Source organism: Herpailurus yagouaroundi, unplaced genomic scaffold (genome assembly GCF_014898765.1).
Source record: "Herpailurus yagouaroundi ecotype Mexico unplaced genomic scaffold, PumYag 77, whole genome shotgun sequence".
In the NCBI taxonomy this organism is placed as follows: Eukaryota; Metazoa; Chordata; class Mammalia; order Carnivora; family Felidae; genus Herpailurus; species Herpailurus yagouaroundi.
Window position 1 is genome coordinate 21,265,207 of NW_024412388.1, and position 12,470 is coordinate 21,277,676.

General features: G+C 43.7%; 1 protein-coding gene and 1 pseudogene across 1 annotated transcript; one reads left to right on the forward strand and one right to left on the reverse strand.

Annotated features, from left to right (window-relative positions):
• The first annotated feature begins 780 nt into the window (after positions 1–780).
• On the forward strand, positions 781–3,246 carry ATP5IF1 (ATP synthase inhibitory factor subunit 1). Its single transcript, XM_040466615.1, has 3 exons — positions 781–916; positions 1,006–1,091; positions 2,974–3,246. The coding sequence occupies exons 1-3, from the start codon at positions 830–832 to the stop codon at positions 3,125–3,127; spliced, it is 327 nt and encodes a 108-aa protein (XP_040322549.1). The 5' UTR covers positions 781–829; the 3' UTR covers positions 3,128–3,246.
• Positions 3,247–5,976: 2,730 nt separating this feature from the next.
• On the reverse strand, positions 5,977–10,308 carry LOC121024369 (homeobox protein OTX2-like; annotated as a pseudogene).
• Between the last annotated feature and the right edge of the window lie 2,162 nt (positions 10,309–12,470).

The window sequence follows — 12,470 nt, forward strand, 5'->3', positions numbered from 1 at the left end:
AAGGCAAAGCCTTCCCTAGACTCCTACTTATGGTCTTTTCCACTTCATTACTTCACATTACCAAAAGTCCAGCTATCAAGCCTATTTGATTGCATATTAATGCATTTTACAAATATTAAATTCAGTGCCTACTTGATCAGGACCTGATAACTTTAAATGGTGAAAAATGCAAAGACAGAGAGAGAAAGAACAAAACAGAGCTATAAAAAAATGACTAATGAGGTCAGGGAAGGTTTCTGAGAAGGTGACATTTAAGCTGCAACTTGAGTGAAATGTCAATACAAGAAAAGAACACTGGCATCTCTTAAGAGACTATATATATATATATATATATATATATATATATACACACATATACATATACTTATAAAAATTTTTTCCCCACAACCCTAAGTCGGAGCATCCTGGACATAGCCCCCCAACCCCTACATTAGCCATCTTTTTGATGCTAGTAGCCCAGGAAAGGGAAGGCTTTCTTTTGTATGTTTAATAACTTCAGGATTGGAATCGCGGTATGGGGTGGATGCCACAACTCAGTCTGATAGGTCCAAGAGCTCAAAATCCGACTTCTGACTGAGTTCCTCCTCCATTATTATTCTTGTCCTTTGGCCCCAAAGCCCTTGCCAGAGATTGGCTAAGAATAGGCCCGCCTCTCGCTGAGGATTCGCCGCGAACTGCAGGAACCCCTCCCCCTCCACCTCATTATTTGCTACTCCTAGGTAAGTCCCGCCTCTCCATGGAAAAGATTGGCTGCGTGGCTCCCAGCGTCGTTAGTGCCTGCTGAGAGTCTGCGCCGCCAGGGACTTGGAGAGGTGCGGTTCTGACAACAATGGCTGTCACGGCGTTTGCTGCGCGAGTGCGGCTAGGCGTGTTAGGCGTTAGGGCCATGCAGGCCCGAGGCTTCAGCTCCGAACGGGTACGCTGGCAGGAGTATCCGTTGTCCCATCCCTGAGCGCGGATCCCATCTCTTCGCACCTTTACCGATGTTCTCGTCTCTCTCCGCAGTCAGAGGACTCCCGCGCGGGTTCGATCCGGGAGGCCGGTGGGGCCTTCGGAAAGAGAGAACAAGCTGAAGAGGAACGATACTTCCGGTGAGGCCCACGGAACCCCGAATCCAGTCCGATATCTCTCAGAGCCTTCGGATCCTACGTAGACTTCCAGTCCCCCTACCCTTCCCTCCCTGGTGCCCTAGGGGCGCCCATCCCCCAATGGAACTCGCAGGACCTGTACTTAGTTACCCCTCACACTTGAGGTCACGACTGTCGCCACTTATAGGACGCTCCCCTGCCAAATAGTCCAGAGGCCCTTTTGGGGGCCTAATGCCATTTCCATCCGCGTGTCTCCAGAATTCTCAAACCGTGGCTCAACTCTTCCTGAATCATTTACCATGCCCACCCAGGGAATTCTCCCCTGGTCGTGCGAAGTGGCTTCCAGATTCTTCCAAGAGTGTCTAGATCCCACTGCCCAATATTTGCAGACCTTCTGAGCCTGCTTTCCGTGGCCCTCACCCACTCCTTAACCCCTCCAAATTCATTTTTCTCCTCCACATGGATGAACTCCCTGACTCTTCAGACCCTCAGCCATTTCTAGACCCTCATGCGTCTCCATTTCGGCCAGAGTGAGTGGGTCACAGGAGCTGGTGGCAGCTGCTTTTGGTTGGAATCCTCCTCCCGCACTTCTTGGAGACTTTTGCCCTGCCCAGCCCAGCCCAGCCCAGCCCAGCGTCTGGGCTGGATAGATTTCTCTCCTGCATAAGAGTGGAGAACAGGCTGAACCTAGCAAGTCTTTCCCACCCCTTAGTTATCCTTTTCTGACTTCTACCCTCAGTGGGGAGCAGCTTAGAACTATCTTCTGTTTGTCCTTTGGTCTATCTTTTCACTTCTGCCCTTTCTTACTCAATCTTAAGAATTATCACCATGGGCGCACTTGGGTGGCTCAGTTAAGCATCAGACTCTTGGTTTTTGGCTCAGGTCATGATCCCCTAGTTTGTGGGTTCAAGCCTGGCATCCGGCTGCGCACTGACAGTGTGGAGCCTGCTTGGGATCCTATCTCTCTCTCTCTCTCTCTCAAAATAAATAAACTTAGAAAAAAAATTATCACCGGGGCACCTGGGTGGCTCAGTCAGTTAAGCGTCCAACTTCGGCTCAGGTCATGATCTCACAGCTTGTAAGTTTAAGCCCTGCGTCGGGCTCTGTGCTGACAGCTTGGAGCTTGGAGCCTGCTTCAATTCTGTATCTCCCTCTCTCTCTCTCTCTGTCCTTACCCTGCTTGTGCTCTCTGTGTCTCATAAATGAATAAATGTTAAAAAAAAAAAAAAAATCACCATGCCAAACCAGAGAGCCAAGGCAGAGCCCTTAGGGACCATCTAATTGGGCCTCCACATTTTACGTGAAGGAAAACCGAGGCCCAAATGTAGCCAAAGCAACATTTGAATGTCCCTTCGTGAGACCTAAATTGAACTGCCAATACTTTTTTTTCTTTACCCTTCATTTTGGCCTTTTCAGTGAGCCATGCATTTCCCTATGCAAAGAAAGCCCCCTAGATAAATTGAGATAGGACATGGGTATTTGTCCTTTAACAATACCCCTTTGTCCATACATCCCTCCTTTTGCTCTTTTTTTCCACAAAAAAGGGATTCTGGTCTCTGGGTGGTTCCTGTCGTAAGGTGTCAGGGACTTAATGTCACACCACTCTGGAGTTTTCTAAAGAGAAATCTGAAAGGAATAACTCACAAACGATGGAATTTCAGGCACTGGTATCAGGATAATGGAATCATTTGGTCATCTCCTAAAGATGGATATATCCCGAGATGGAGTATTCTATCACTGGTGGGGTTTAGGATAGAAGAGGGTGACCAGCCAGACTCCCATGGGATTGGGACTGCTGTTCTTTGCCTTAGGTATTGTGGGTTATGCTTAGAGATCTCTGCGGGATGAAGGATTGGGATTAAACACAGCCACTGTGTCCTTGTAGAGCGCGCACTAGAGAACAACTAGCAGCCTTGAAGAAACACCATGAAGATGAGATCAGTCATCATATAAAGGAGATTGAGCGTCTGCAGAAAGAAATTGAGCGGCACAAGAAGAAGATTAAACATCTCAAACGTGATGAGGAGGAAGATGATTAAATGCACACAGTTCCCATAGAATGGCTATGTATTGTTGCTCACTTCTATGTAAACATAGTCCTGGTTTTATTAAATATCTGTGTGCTGCCAACAGATTACAATAAATTATCATCAGTGAATTGTGTCAATGCCTTCTTCCACTGTCTGGAAAGGGGTAAGAGGGACATACTACTGGACTGCTAAAATGAATCAGACAGGGTACCTGCAATAGGGAACTCAAAGAGCACAGTGTGATAAGTGCTATGCAATTTATGGGGCAGGGGGCTGTGACACAAGGAAATTCCCTCTTCCTTTCTGGTACTAGTCAGAGGTGTTCAAAGAAAGCCTCTTGAAAAACAAACCCTAATCCAAAACCTGAGGTTAAGAGCAGCCTGGAAAACAGGAATGATAGGATATCATTCAAGGCACCATCAGTCCATTTTGCATTTATAAAATGATTAGAAAGGGGTACCTCGATGGCTCAGTCGGTAGAATGTGCTATTCTTGATCTCAGGGTCATATGTTCAACCCCATGTTGGGTGTAGAGCTTACTAAAAACAAAAATTAGAAGGCACCTGAGTGGGTCGGTTGGTTAAGCATCTGACTTCAGCTCAGGTCATGATCTCATGTGAGTTCGAGTCCTGCATCAGGTGAGTTCAAGCCCCGCTTCAGGTGAGCCCCACTTCTCTCTCTTTCCCTTCCTCCCTCCCCCTCTCTGCCCCTCACTCACTTGCACTGTCTCTCAAAAAAAAAAAAAGAAAATTAGAGAACTCTTCATATGAGCTACTTACCTCTTGTTCTAATTAGCCTTGTACAAATTGAAAGAACTGGAATTAGAAATTATGTTTTGCCTATGGTCGCTCAGTATTGTGGAGTTGAGGTTTCCAAGTTAGTTACTAGCAGAGAAGCAGAATTATTTCTTAGGTTATATTTTGCTTTGCTGAGTGGGCTCTTGATTCAGATTTGACTGTAAGGCTTGTTTAAATTATTATACAAACGAGTGGTGCGACTCCTCCAGGCCAGAAGAATAACATTTGGGGCCAACATCAACACCTTTCCAATTCGCCAGTTTAATAGATCATTTGCCCCAGAATTGTGATGAGTCTTTTGTTGCAAGACTCTATTACAAAAAAAGGCTTTAAAGCCATTGAATGGTAAGTTTGGACTAGTCATTGACCCTGCCCTTGAAGAAAAGTCACTAGATGTCTGTTTCCAAAACGCATGTCCATTGCTACTGCTGGTGAAAAGTTTATGGACACTCCTGAGATGTGAATGCTGAGATTCAAGTGGCCAGCAATAAAATTACCTCAAAGAAGCAGTGCAAAAAATGATCGTAAGTCACATGCCTTTTTTTTTTAACTTTACAACACTACAAAATTTGAAAAGTTAAAAAAATTAGTTGAGGAAAAAGTAACATCTTCCATTTTGCACTTTATGACCCTCTTCCCCAGCCCGGGCTTACGAAATCCCCTAAGTTCATAGATGATAGTGCTTTTGTGACTTCTGATCAATAATTGCCTTATTGGGAGTGATGTTCCATATACACTCACTCAGTGAGTGTACCATCTGCTCTTGACATTTATTTTTATTTATTTTTGAGAGAGTGGGAGACAGAATCCCAAGCAGGCTCTGCGCCATCAGCTCAGAGCCCCGACATGGGGCTCGAACCCACAAACCGTGAGATCATCACCTGAGCTAAAATTAAGAGTCAGATGCTTAACCAAATGAGCCACCCAGGTGCCTCCACATTTATTTCTATTTTAAATTAAAGTCACTCTAATGATTGGATAAAACAAGCAAAAAGTTGAAACTTTGAAGTGAAGATGAAAAGCAAGCTCGAATTCTTAGAAAGATAAAGTGAATAATTTTTGGAGCAGCTTAATTTAAAAGTACCTGAACTGTATGAAAATGGTAACTCATGGTCTTTTTGTTGCGACGTATCTTTGGTTAATTTTTCTATCATGCTATAATAAAAGTAAGATAAATACTGTTTAAAATACATTTAAAAAATACATTTTGAATACATTTATTTTTTTGTGCTAGAACCATTTTAATGTAATTATATATATCTGCCAAATCCAGGAAGAAAAAGTTTATGCATATATAACTTTTCCAGTTAACATCTGCAAGCATAAATGACAATGATCACAGTCTATAAATTCATCAGGGTCAGAGCAATTGACCAATGTCTCCATACTGCTAGACTTACCAACAGTAAATTACAGATGAATTAATGTCCTGTTTCTCTTCTCTCACTCTCCTTGTCCAGAGATATTTTGTTGTAAAGTTTCAGTGCAGCTCACCTCCAGCCAAAGGCAATCTTTTTAGGTAAGTACTCAGTTGCTCTGAATTTGCTTATAATTATAACCTACTTAATCACAGAGGAACATCTGTAGAGGTGGAGTTCAAGGTTGCATACAATAACAGGAGATCCCAGTTTTGAAGTTTAGCACAGATTAAAAACCACAGATGCACCATTTATATAAGACACACACTGATTGTCTCCTAAACTACATATTGACTCCTTATGAACATTATTTTTAAAACAAAGTAGTGCATCTGGGACAATCAGTCGCACAATTCACACAGCCCTGAAAAGTTTTTCAGTGCCAACTACCAATTGGTCATGAAACGTGAGTGAGCTTGAGACACTTCATTCCTAAGATTCAACCACGGATTGGCTAAAACATTGGAACCCCTCTGCTTAAGGAGGCTATGTCCTTCCCTCCTTTCCCTCACAATTTAGTTTTGTTTATTTTTGGTGGTGTTTGGTCGCACATGGCTAGAATGCTTTTGGTCACTTTGCAAATCAGGAAAACAAATGACCTAAAACTATGACAGGATCTTAAGTAGACTGGTTTGTCCATTTCAGGTTGCTGGTTGCTGGTGGCCCCTCTAAGGCCCTTCATTTTTCCTTCTATGCCTCCTGGAACATTGATTAGAAGATGAGTCTGAGCATCATCCCATCTAACTCTTTTAACCAATGCCTGGCTAAACCTGGAATGTCCAGCCCAGTATATTTAAAAATCGCCCACAAAAAGGTTCTACAGATCTTCACAAAACCTGGAATTTCCACGGGGATGTCTGATCTTTATATCCAAGCAGTCAGCATTGAAGTTAAGCTTCCAGGAGGCAGTTTGGTCCTTATGATCCAAACAATCAGTGGTTGAGTTAAAATCCAAGCTTGAAGCTCCATATTCCTGGGTGGAAAGAGAAGCTGGGGACTGATTGAGATGGCTGTTGACCGCATTCGTACCAGGGGCTGAGTGTGGCCCCTGGTCCAGGAAGCTGGTGATGTATATAGGGGTCAAATAAGATCCACAGTCCATGTCCACAAAGTAGGAAGCTGAGCCAGCATATCCTTGACTATAACCCGAAGCCTGAGTATAGGTCATGGGACAGGACCTCTGCATGCAGGAAGAGGAAGTGGACAAGGGATCTGACAGTGGGGAGATGGAAGCTGGGCTCCAGATAGACACAGGAGCACTGCTGCTGTAAATGGCCGGGACTGAGGTGCTAGAGGGGGGAGCAAATTGGCCACTCATTCCACTCTCTGAACTCACCTCCCGAGCTGGAGAGGTCTTCTTTTTGGCAGGTGTCACTTTGTTTTGACCTCCATTCTGTTGCTGCTGCTGCTGCTACTGTTGGCGGCACTTAGCTCTTCGATTCGTAAGCCATACCCGGGTAGCTCACCGAGGGGCGCAGCAAGAACATGCCCAAAGTGATCAGACTCAGTCCGTTGACTGCGTAAGGCGGTTGCTTAAGATAAGACATCATGCCAAGGTTGTTTGGAGGCGCGAAATCGGCCCAAATCGGGGGGGAACCCAGTCAGAAGGTCTCGCTTCGCTGGGGGTGGACAGATTCAGGGTCCTTAGTGTGTGGGTTTGGAGCGGTTGAACTATGGGCAAAGCAAACAAACAGAGGTGCTGGTTTACTGCTTCACAGGCACAGCTTTTCCACGTTCCACCACTAACTTAGAAAGCTTAAATATACTTGTTTAAATATATCTTTGTTGGGGCGCCTGGGTGGCTCAGTCGGTTAAGTGGCCGACTTCAGCTCCGGTCATGATCTCACCTCTGACGAGTTCGAGCCCCACGTCAGGCTCTGTGCTGACAGCTCAGAGCCTGGAGCCTGCTTCAGATTTTGTGTCTCCCTCTCTCTCTGCCCCTCCCCTGCTTGTTCTCTCTCTCTCTCTCTCTCTCTCTCTCTCTCTCTCTCTCTCTCTCAAAAATAAATAAATGTTAAAAAAATTAAATATATCTTTGTTAAAATCCTCAGATAATTTATATGATATGAACCAGTAACCATAGACACGTAGCACAGGTCATAAGATTCCCCAGAAGTACCCCAGATGTTTCTTAGATTTTGGAAAATACTCCAGCAGGGGTTCTTAAAGTGCTTGCAGGCCAGGGGGGTGGGAGGGAGGAGAAGGTGGGTGATGGGTACTGAGGAGGGCACCTTTTGGGATGAGCACTGGGTGTTGTATGGAAACCAATTTGACAATACATTTCATATATATATATATATAAAAATAAAGTGCTTGCAGGCCAGCATCAGCATCACCTGGGAGCTTGTAAGAAATGCAAGTTCTCAGGCCCCTTCACAGACCTGCTACACTGAGGGTAGGACCTAGAAATCTGTTCAACAAGCTTCCCAAGTGATTGTAATGTCCACTGAAGTTTAAGGGCCACTGTACAAGTAGCTTCTCATGATATTTGCTGGCATTCTTGGGCATAGGACATTTTTATAAAGGCAGATTACTAAGTATAACTACATATATCGAATACAGATCTTCATATGAATCCTGTTTCAGGATAAAAATAAAGATATGTTAAAATTATTCTTGTACAAAACATGTTGACATTTTTAGAGCATAACATTCCCTGGAATAAAATCACTTTTGTTTACAAGTAACAGAAAACCAACACAGGCTGGCTTAAGGAGGAGAAAAAAAGTGATTTTTTTTTTTTTTTTTAAAGAACAGGGGCTATTGTCTCAGAATCACAACAAACCTTAAACAAACGAAACTCAGGAAAGACAAGGACCAGAGAAACTCAGAACTGCAGGAGCAGATCTATCGAAGCAGCTTCCTCACCATCTGTGTCAGTGCCTTTTTTTCTTTTTGAGATTTCTATGGAATTTTGTACAATGAAGTTCTTTAACAATAGCACAACAGTTTATATTTATGAGAACTTCACAATTATTTGTTCATTAAATCTTGTGATATTTCTGGGAAATAGACCCACGCCATTAGTTTACTTTTATAAGCAAAGTAACCAAAGCAGGGAATCGTGAAGTTTCTCCAAGCCACACAGCCAGGTTTCTGCTGAGCAAGGACTTTCCTTCAGAGCACCTGCTCCCACGAACTTAAGCTGTAGTCCCAGTGCAGTGGTTCAACTGCCTATTAAGTTAGTTCCCCCCTCAATGTGGGACAGGTTGGGGGAGTGCCTGGATATCTGGGAATGGTTGGTTAAGGTGAAGGCTCCTGAAAGTAAATGTAGAAGTGCCAGTGGTTGGCGTTGGCATTGACATTAACATTTGGGCTGTATCATGAATCCCATCAGTACGTCAGTGCGTGCCTATATGACACAAACACACGTTTGCAATAGAGTCTAGTTTGACATTTTCACATCAGTAAGTCTAAAGTTGTAATTCCCAACCTGGGCAGCACATTGAAATACCTGAGAGCTTTAAAATTAAGTCAAAGTCTCAGAACCAATTAAATCCAAATATCTGAGATGGGGGTGTGAGCTTGGATATTTTCAAAATTCCCCTTTTTTCCAATATGTGGCCACAGTTAAGAACCACTGGTATAAGGGATCCTGCAGATCTGGTGGTATGGTTGGGCAGATTGTTCACTGGATAAGGACACCTAACTGAAGGGACCAAGGAAGACTAAAATTCAGCCCACACCCTGCTCACCAAGCAGTGTCCTCTCGGTTAGGGGTGGCATCTATTCTAAAAGAGTCACCTTTTAACTAATTCCCACAAAGAGGACCCTGGGTCATTCCACTATTCTTGAATGTGCATTGCTGTATATTCTACATATGCCATTTTCAGATTTTAAAAAGTGTATTCAGGAGTGTCTGGGTGGCTCAGTCAGTTGAGCATCCAACTTCAGCTCAGGTCATGATCTCATGGGTTGTGAGTTCAAGCCCTGTCTCATTGTCTGTGCTGACAGCTCGGAGCCTGGAGCCTGCTTCAGATTCTGTGTCTCCCTCTCCTCCCCTCCCATGCTCACACACACACTCTCTCTCTCTTCCTCTCAAAAACAAATAAAACATTAAAAAAAAAAAGTACCCCTTTGAAAAATGTATTCATTAAAAATTATATTTAGCATCTGCTACATGGTGGACACTTGGCATACATGGGGTACACAACTACAAAATAATCACAGCTCCTGTCTTTTTTTTTTTTTTTTTTTTTGGATAAGCTGTATGCCCAACATAGCACTCAATTCACTGACCTGGAGATCAAGTGCCACATGTTGTGCTGACTGAGCCAGGCAGACACCCCACAGCTCCTGTCTTTATGGAACCCACAGCCTGTTGGGAAAAACAAGTGGCTAAACAATATGAGAAGTGTTCTAATGGGAGTGTGTGAAGAATGCTGGAGGAATGACACTGGTCAGGACACTTTGACAAGACTCCAAACAGCCTCCCATATGCCACTGGCCCGGGCACCATTGAATCTGCCAGATCATATGACCCAAGTGGCAGAGCAGCCTGCATGGCAGCCTGGCCTTCTCTCTTGCTCTTATCCCCACACATAAGTAGCAGCTTTTCAGGTTTTTCAATAAATGGGTTGGAGTAACACACTCAAATGGGGAATGTTGCCTCCAAACTCCAGAGTTCCACTAGGTCTTACACCTCTTTCCTCATTGTAGGAGGGGACAGATGAAACAACTTATCCTTCATCTTAGAAGGGATAGCACAACATGCCACACATCATTGGATCCCTAGAGATTTCACAAAGATAGAAGGCCCCAGAATTTTTGTCAGATTTATTTTCCACCCTCTGACACACAGATGTCTTACCAATAAGTCTAGAGTAGTTGCTACCTCTTGCTCACTAGGGCCCATTAGCACGATGTCATCAATGTCATGGACCAGGGTGATGTCCTGTGGAAGGGAAAGGTGATCGTAATGGCCTGAATGTCTGTGTCCCCCAAAATTCATATGTTGAAATCAGACCCCCCTAATGTGATGGTATTAGGAGGTGGGGCCTTTGGGACATGATTAGGTCATGAGGATGGAGCCCTCATGAATGGGATTAGTGCCCTTATAAAAGTGACCCCAGATGTGAGCTCAAGCCCCACATTGGGCTCTGCACTGGGCATAAAGCCTATTAAAAAAAAAAAAAAAAAAAAAAACCTTACCGGATCTTTCACTCTCTGCCATGTGAGGATACTATGAGAAGTCTGCCAGTCAGCAACCCAGAAGAGGGATCTCATCAGAACCTATTCATGCTGGCAATCTGATCTTGGACTTCTAGCCCCCAGAACTGTGAGAAATAAATTTCTGTTTTTTATAAGCCACCCATTTATGGTACTTTGTTACAGCAGCCTGAATGGGCTAAGACAGTGATCACTTGCCCTGTGAACCAAATTTTGACATAGAGCTGAAGAATGGATATATTCCTGAGGCAGAACAGTGAGGGTGCATTGCTGGTCTCAGAATTCTCCAGAGAAACAGAATCGACAGCATGTATAGGCTATATAGAAGTGATTCAGAGATTATGATGGCTGAGAAGTCCCATCATCTGCCATCTGCAAACTGGAGACCCAGAAAAGCCAGTGGTATATTCTAGTCCAAGATCAAAGACCTGAGAATCAAGAAAACCAACAGAGTAAGTTTTAGTGCAAGGGCAGAAGACCTATGTCCCACCTCAAGTAGTCAGGACAATGAGAAAAAATTCTCCTTTCCTCTGCCTTTTTGTTTTATTTGGGACCTCAGTGGATTAGATGGTGTCCATCCACATGGGGAAGGGCAATCTGCTTGACTCAGTCTACTGAGTAAAAGCTAATCTCCTCTGTAAAATACCCTTACAGACTCACCTGAAATAACATTTAGCCAAATATCTGGGTGCCCTATGGTCCAGTCCAATTGACCCGCTAAATTAGCCACCACACCAGCTGAAAGCAAACTGTTTCTTGTGGTCCTTATCGACAGGTATGAAGAGAAAAGCATTTGCCAGCTCCATAGCTCCATACCAGATACCAGGGAATGTGTTCATTTGTAACCCCATGTTCATCCTTTTCTTACCCCACATTGTAGGGAAAGTGACCTTAGAAGCAATTAGCCAAAGAAGAAGAAGAAGAAGAAGAAGAAGAAGAAGAAGAAGAAGAAGAAGCAGCAATTAGCCAAGCTCACTACATTTCTTAGTTTGACAAGAATGTTCAAAAGTATCATACATACTGTCACTAGATCATTGCTTCTTACAAGTAGTTGATTAAGAATATCTGATGGTGAGAGCACCTGGCTGGAGCACACAGCTCTTGATCTCAGGGTTGTGGGTTCAAGCCCCATGTTGAGTGTAGAGAATACTTAAAATCTTGGGGTGCCTGGGTGGTTCAGTCAGTTAAGTGTCCAACTCTTGATTTGGGCTCAGGTCATGATCTCACAGTTTGAGTTCAATCCCCACGTTGGGCTCCATGCTGTCAGTGTAGAGCCTGCTTGGGATTCTCTCTGTCTCCTTCTCTCTCTGCCTCTCTCCTGTTTGCATGCATGCACACACTCTCTCCCTCTCTCAAAATAAATAAACTTAAAAAAAATAACAAAATATTTTTAAAAGTACTGATACTGGCATTTTTAATATCTTTATTGCGAGATCATACCATAGACTATCAGTGCTATCTTTACTACCAGAAATAGAGCCATTAGTGTGTTTTAAGTCTAGTAAGAGTAGAAGAGCCAATTCCAGAGCCCCCAGAATCAATTCTGAAACTCCTCCTTACATTTCTGTTCTTCTAGAACCACTCTCAGTACCAAAATCTGTATCAGTCAGGGTTCTCCAAAGGAACAGAACCAATAGGATCAATTATGGAGGCTGGCAAGCCCCAGTGTCTGCAGTCGCAAGCTGGAGACCCGAGATGGTATAGTTTCAGTCCAAGTCCAAAGGCAGGAAAAACTGCTATTCCAGCTCAAGGCACCTAGGCAGGAGAAAATGCCCTCTTATTTGTGGGAAGATCAACTATTTTGTTTTATTCAGGCCCTCAACAATACTACTCTACCTATTCAATATTAATCTTATCCAGAAACACCTTCACAGACACATCCAGAATAATGTTTCACCAAATGTCCAGCCACCCAGACAAGTTGAAACCTAAAATTAACCATCACACCTCCCTTGCTAAGCTGTAATT

Bases quoted from the DNA above. Each gene is read 5' to 3' on its own strand.
- ATP5IF1 (XM_040466615.1), top strand. From the start codon at position 830: ATGGCTGTCACGGCGTTTGCTGCGCGAGTGCGGCTAGGCGTGTTAGGC. The intron at 917-1,005 runs GTACGCTGGCAG...CTCTCTCCGCAG, and splicing joins GAGGCTTCAGCTCCGAACGG to TCAGAGGACTCCCGCGCGGG. The intron at 1,092-2,973 runs GTGAGGCCCACG...GTGTCCTTGTAG, and splicing joins GAAGAGGAACGATACTTCCG to AGCGCGCACTAGAGAACAAC.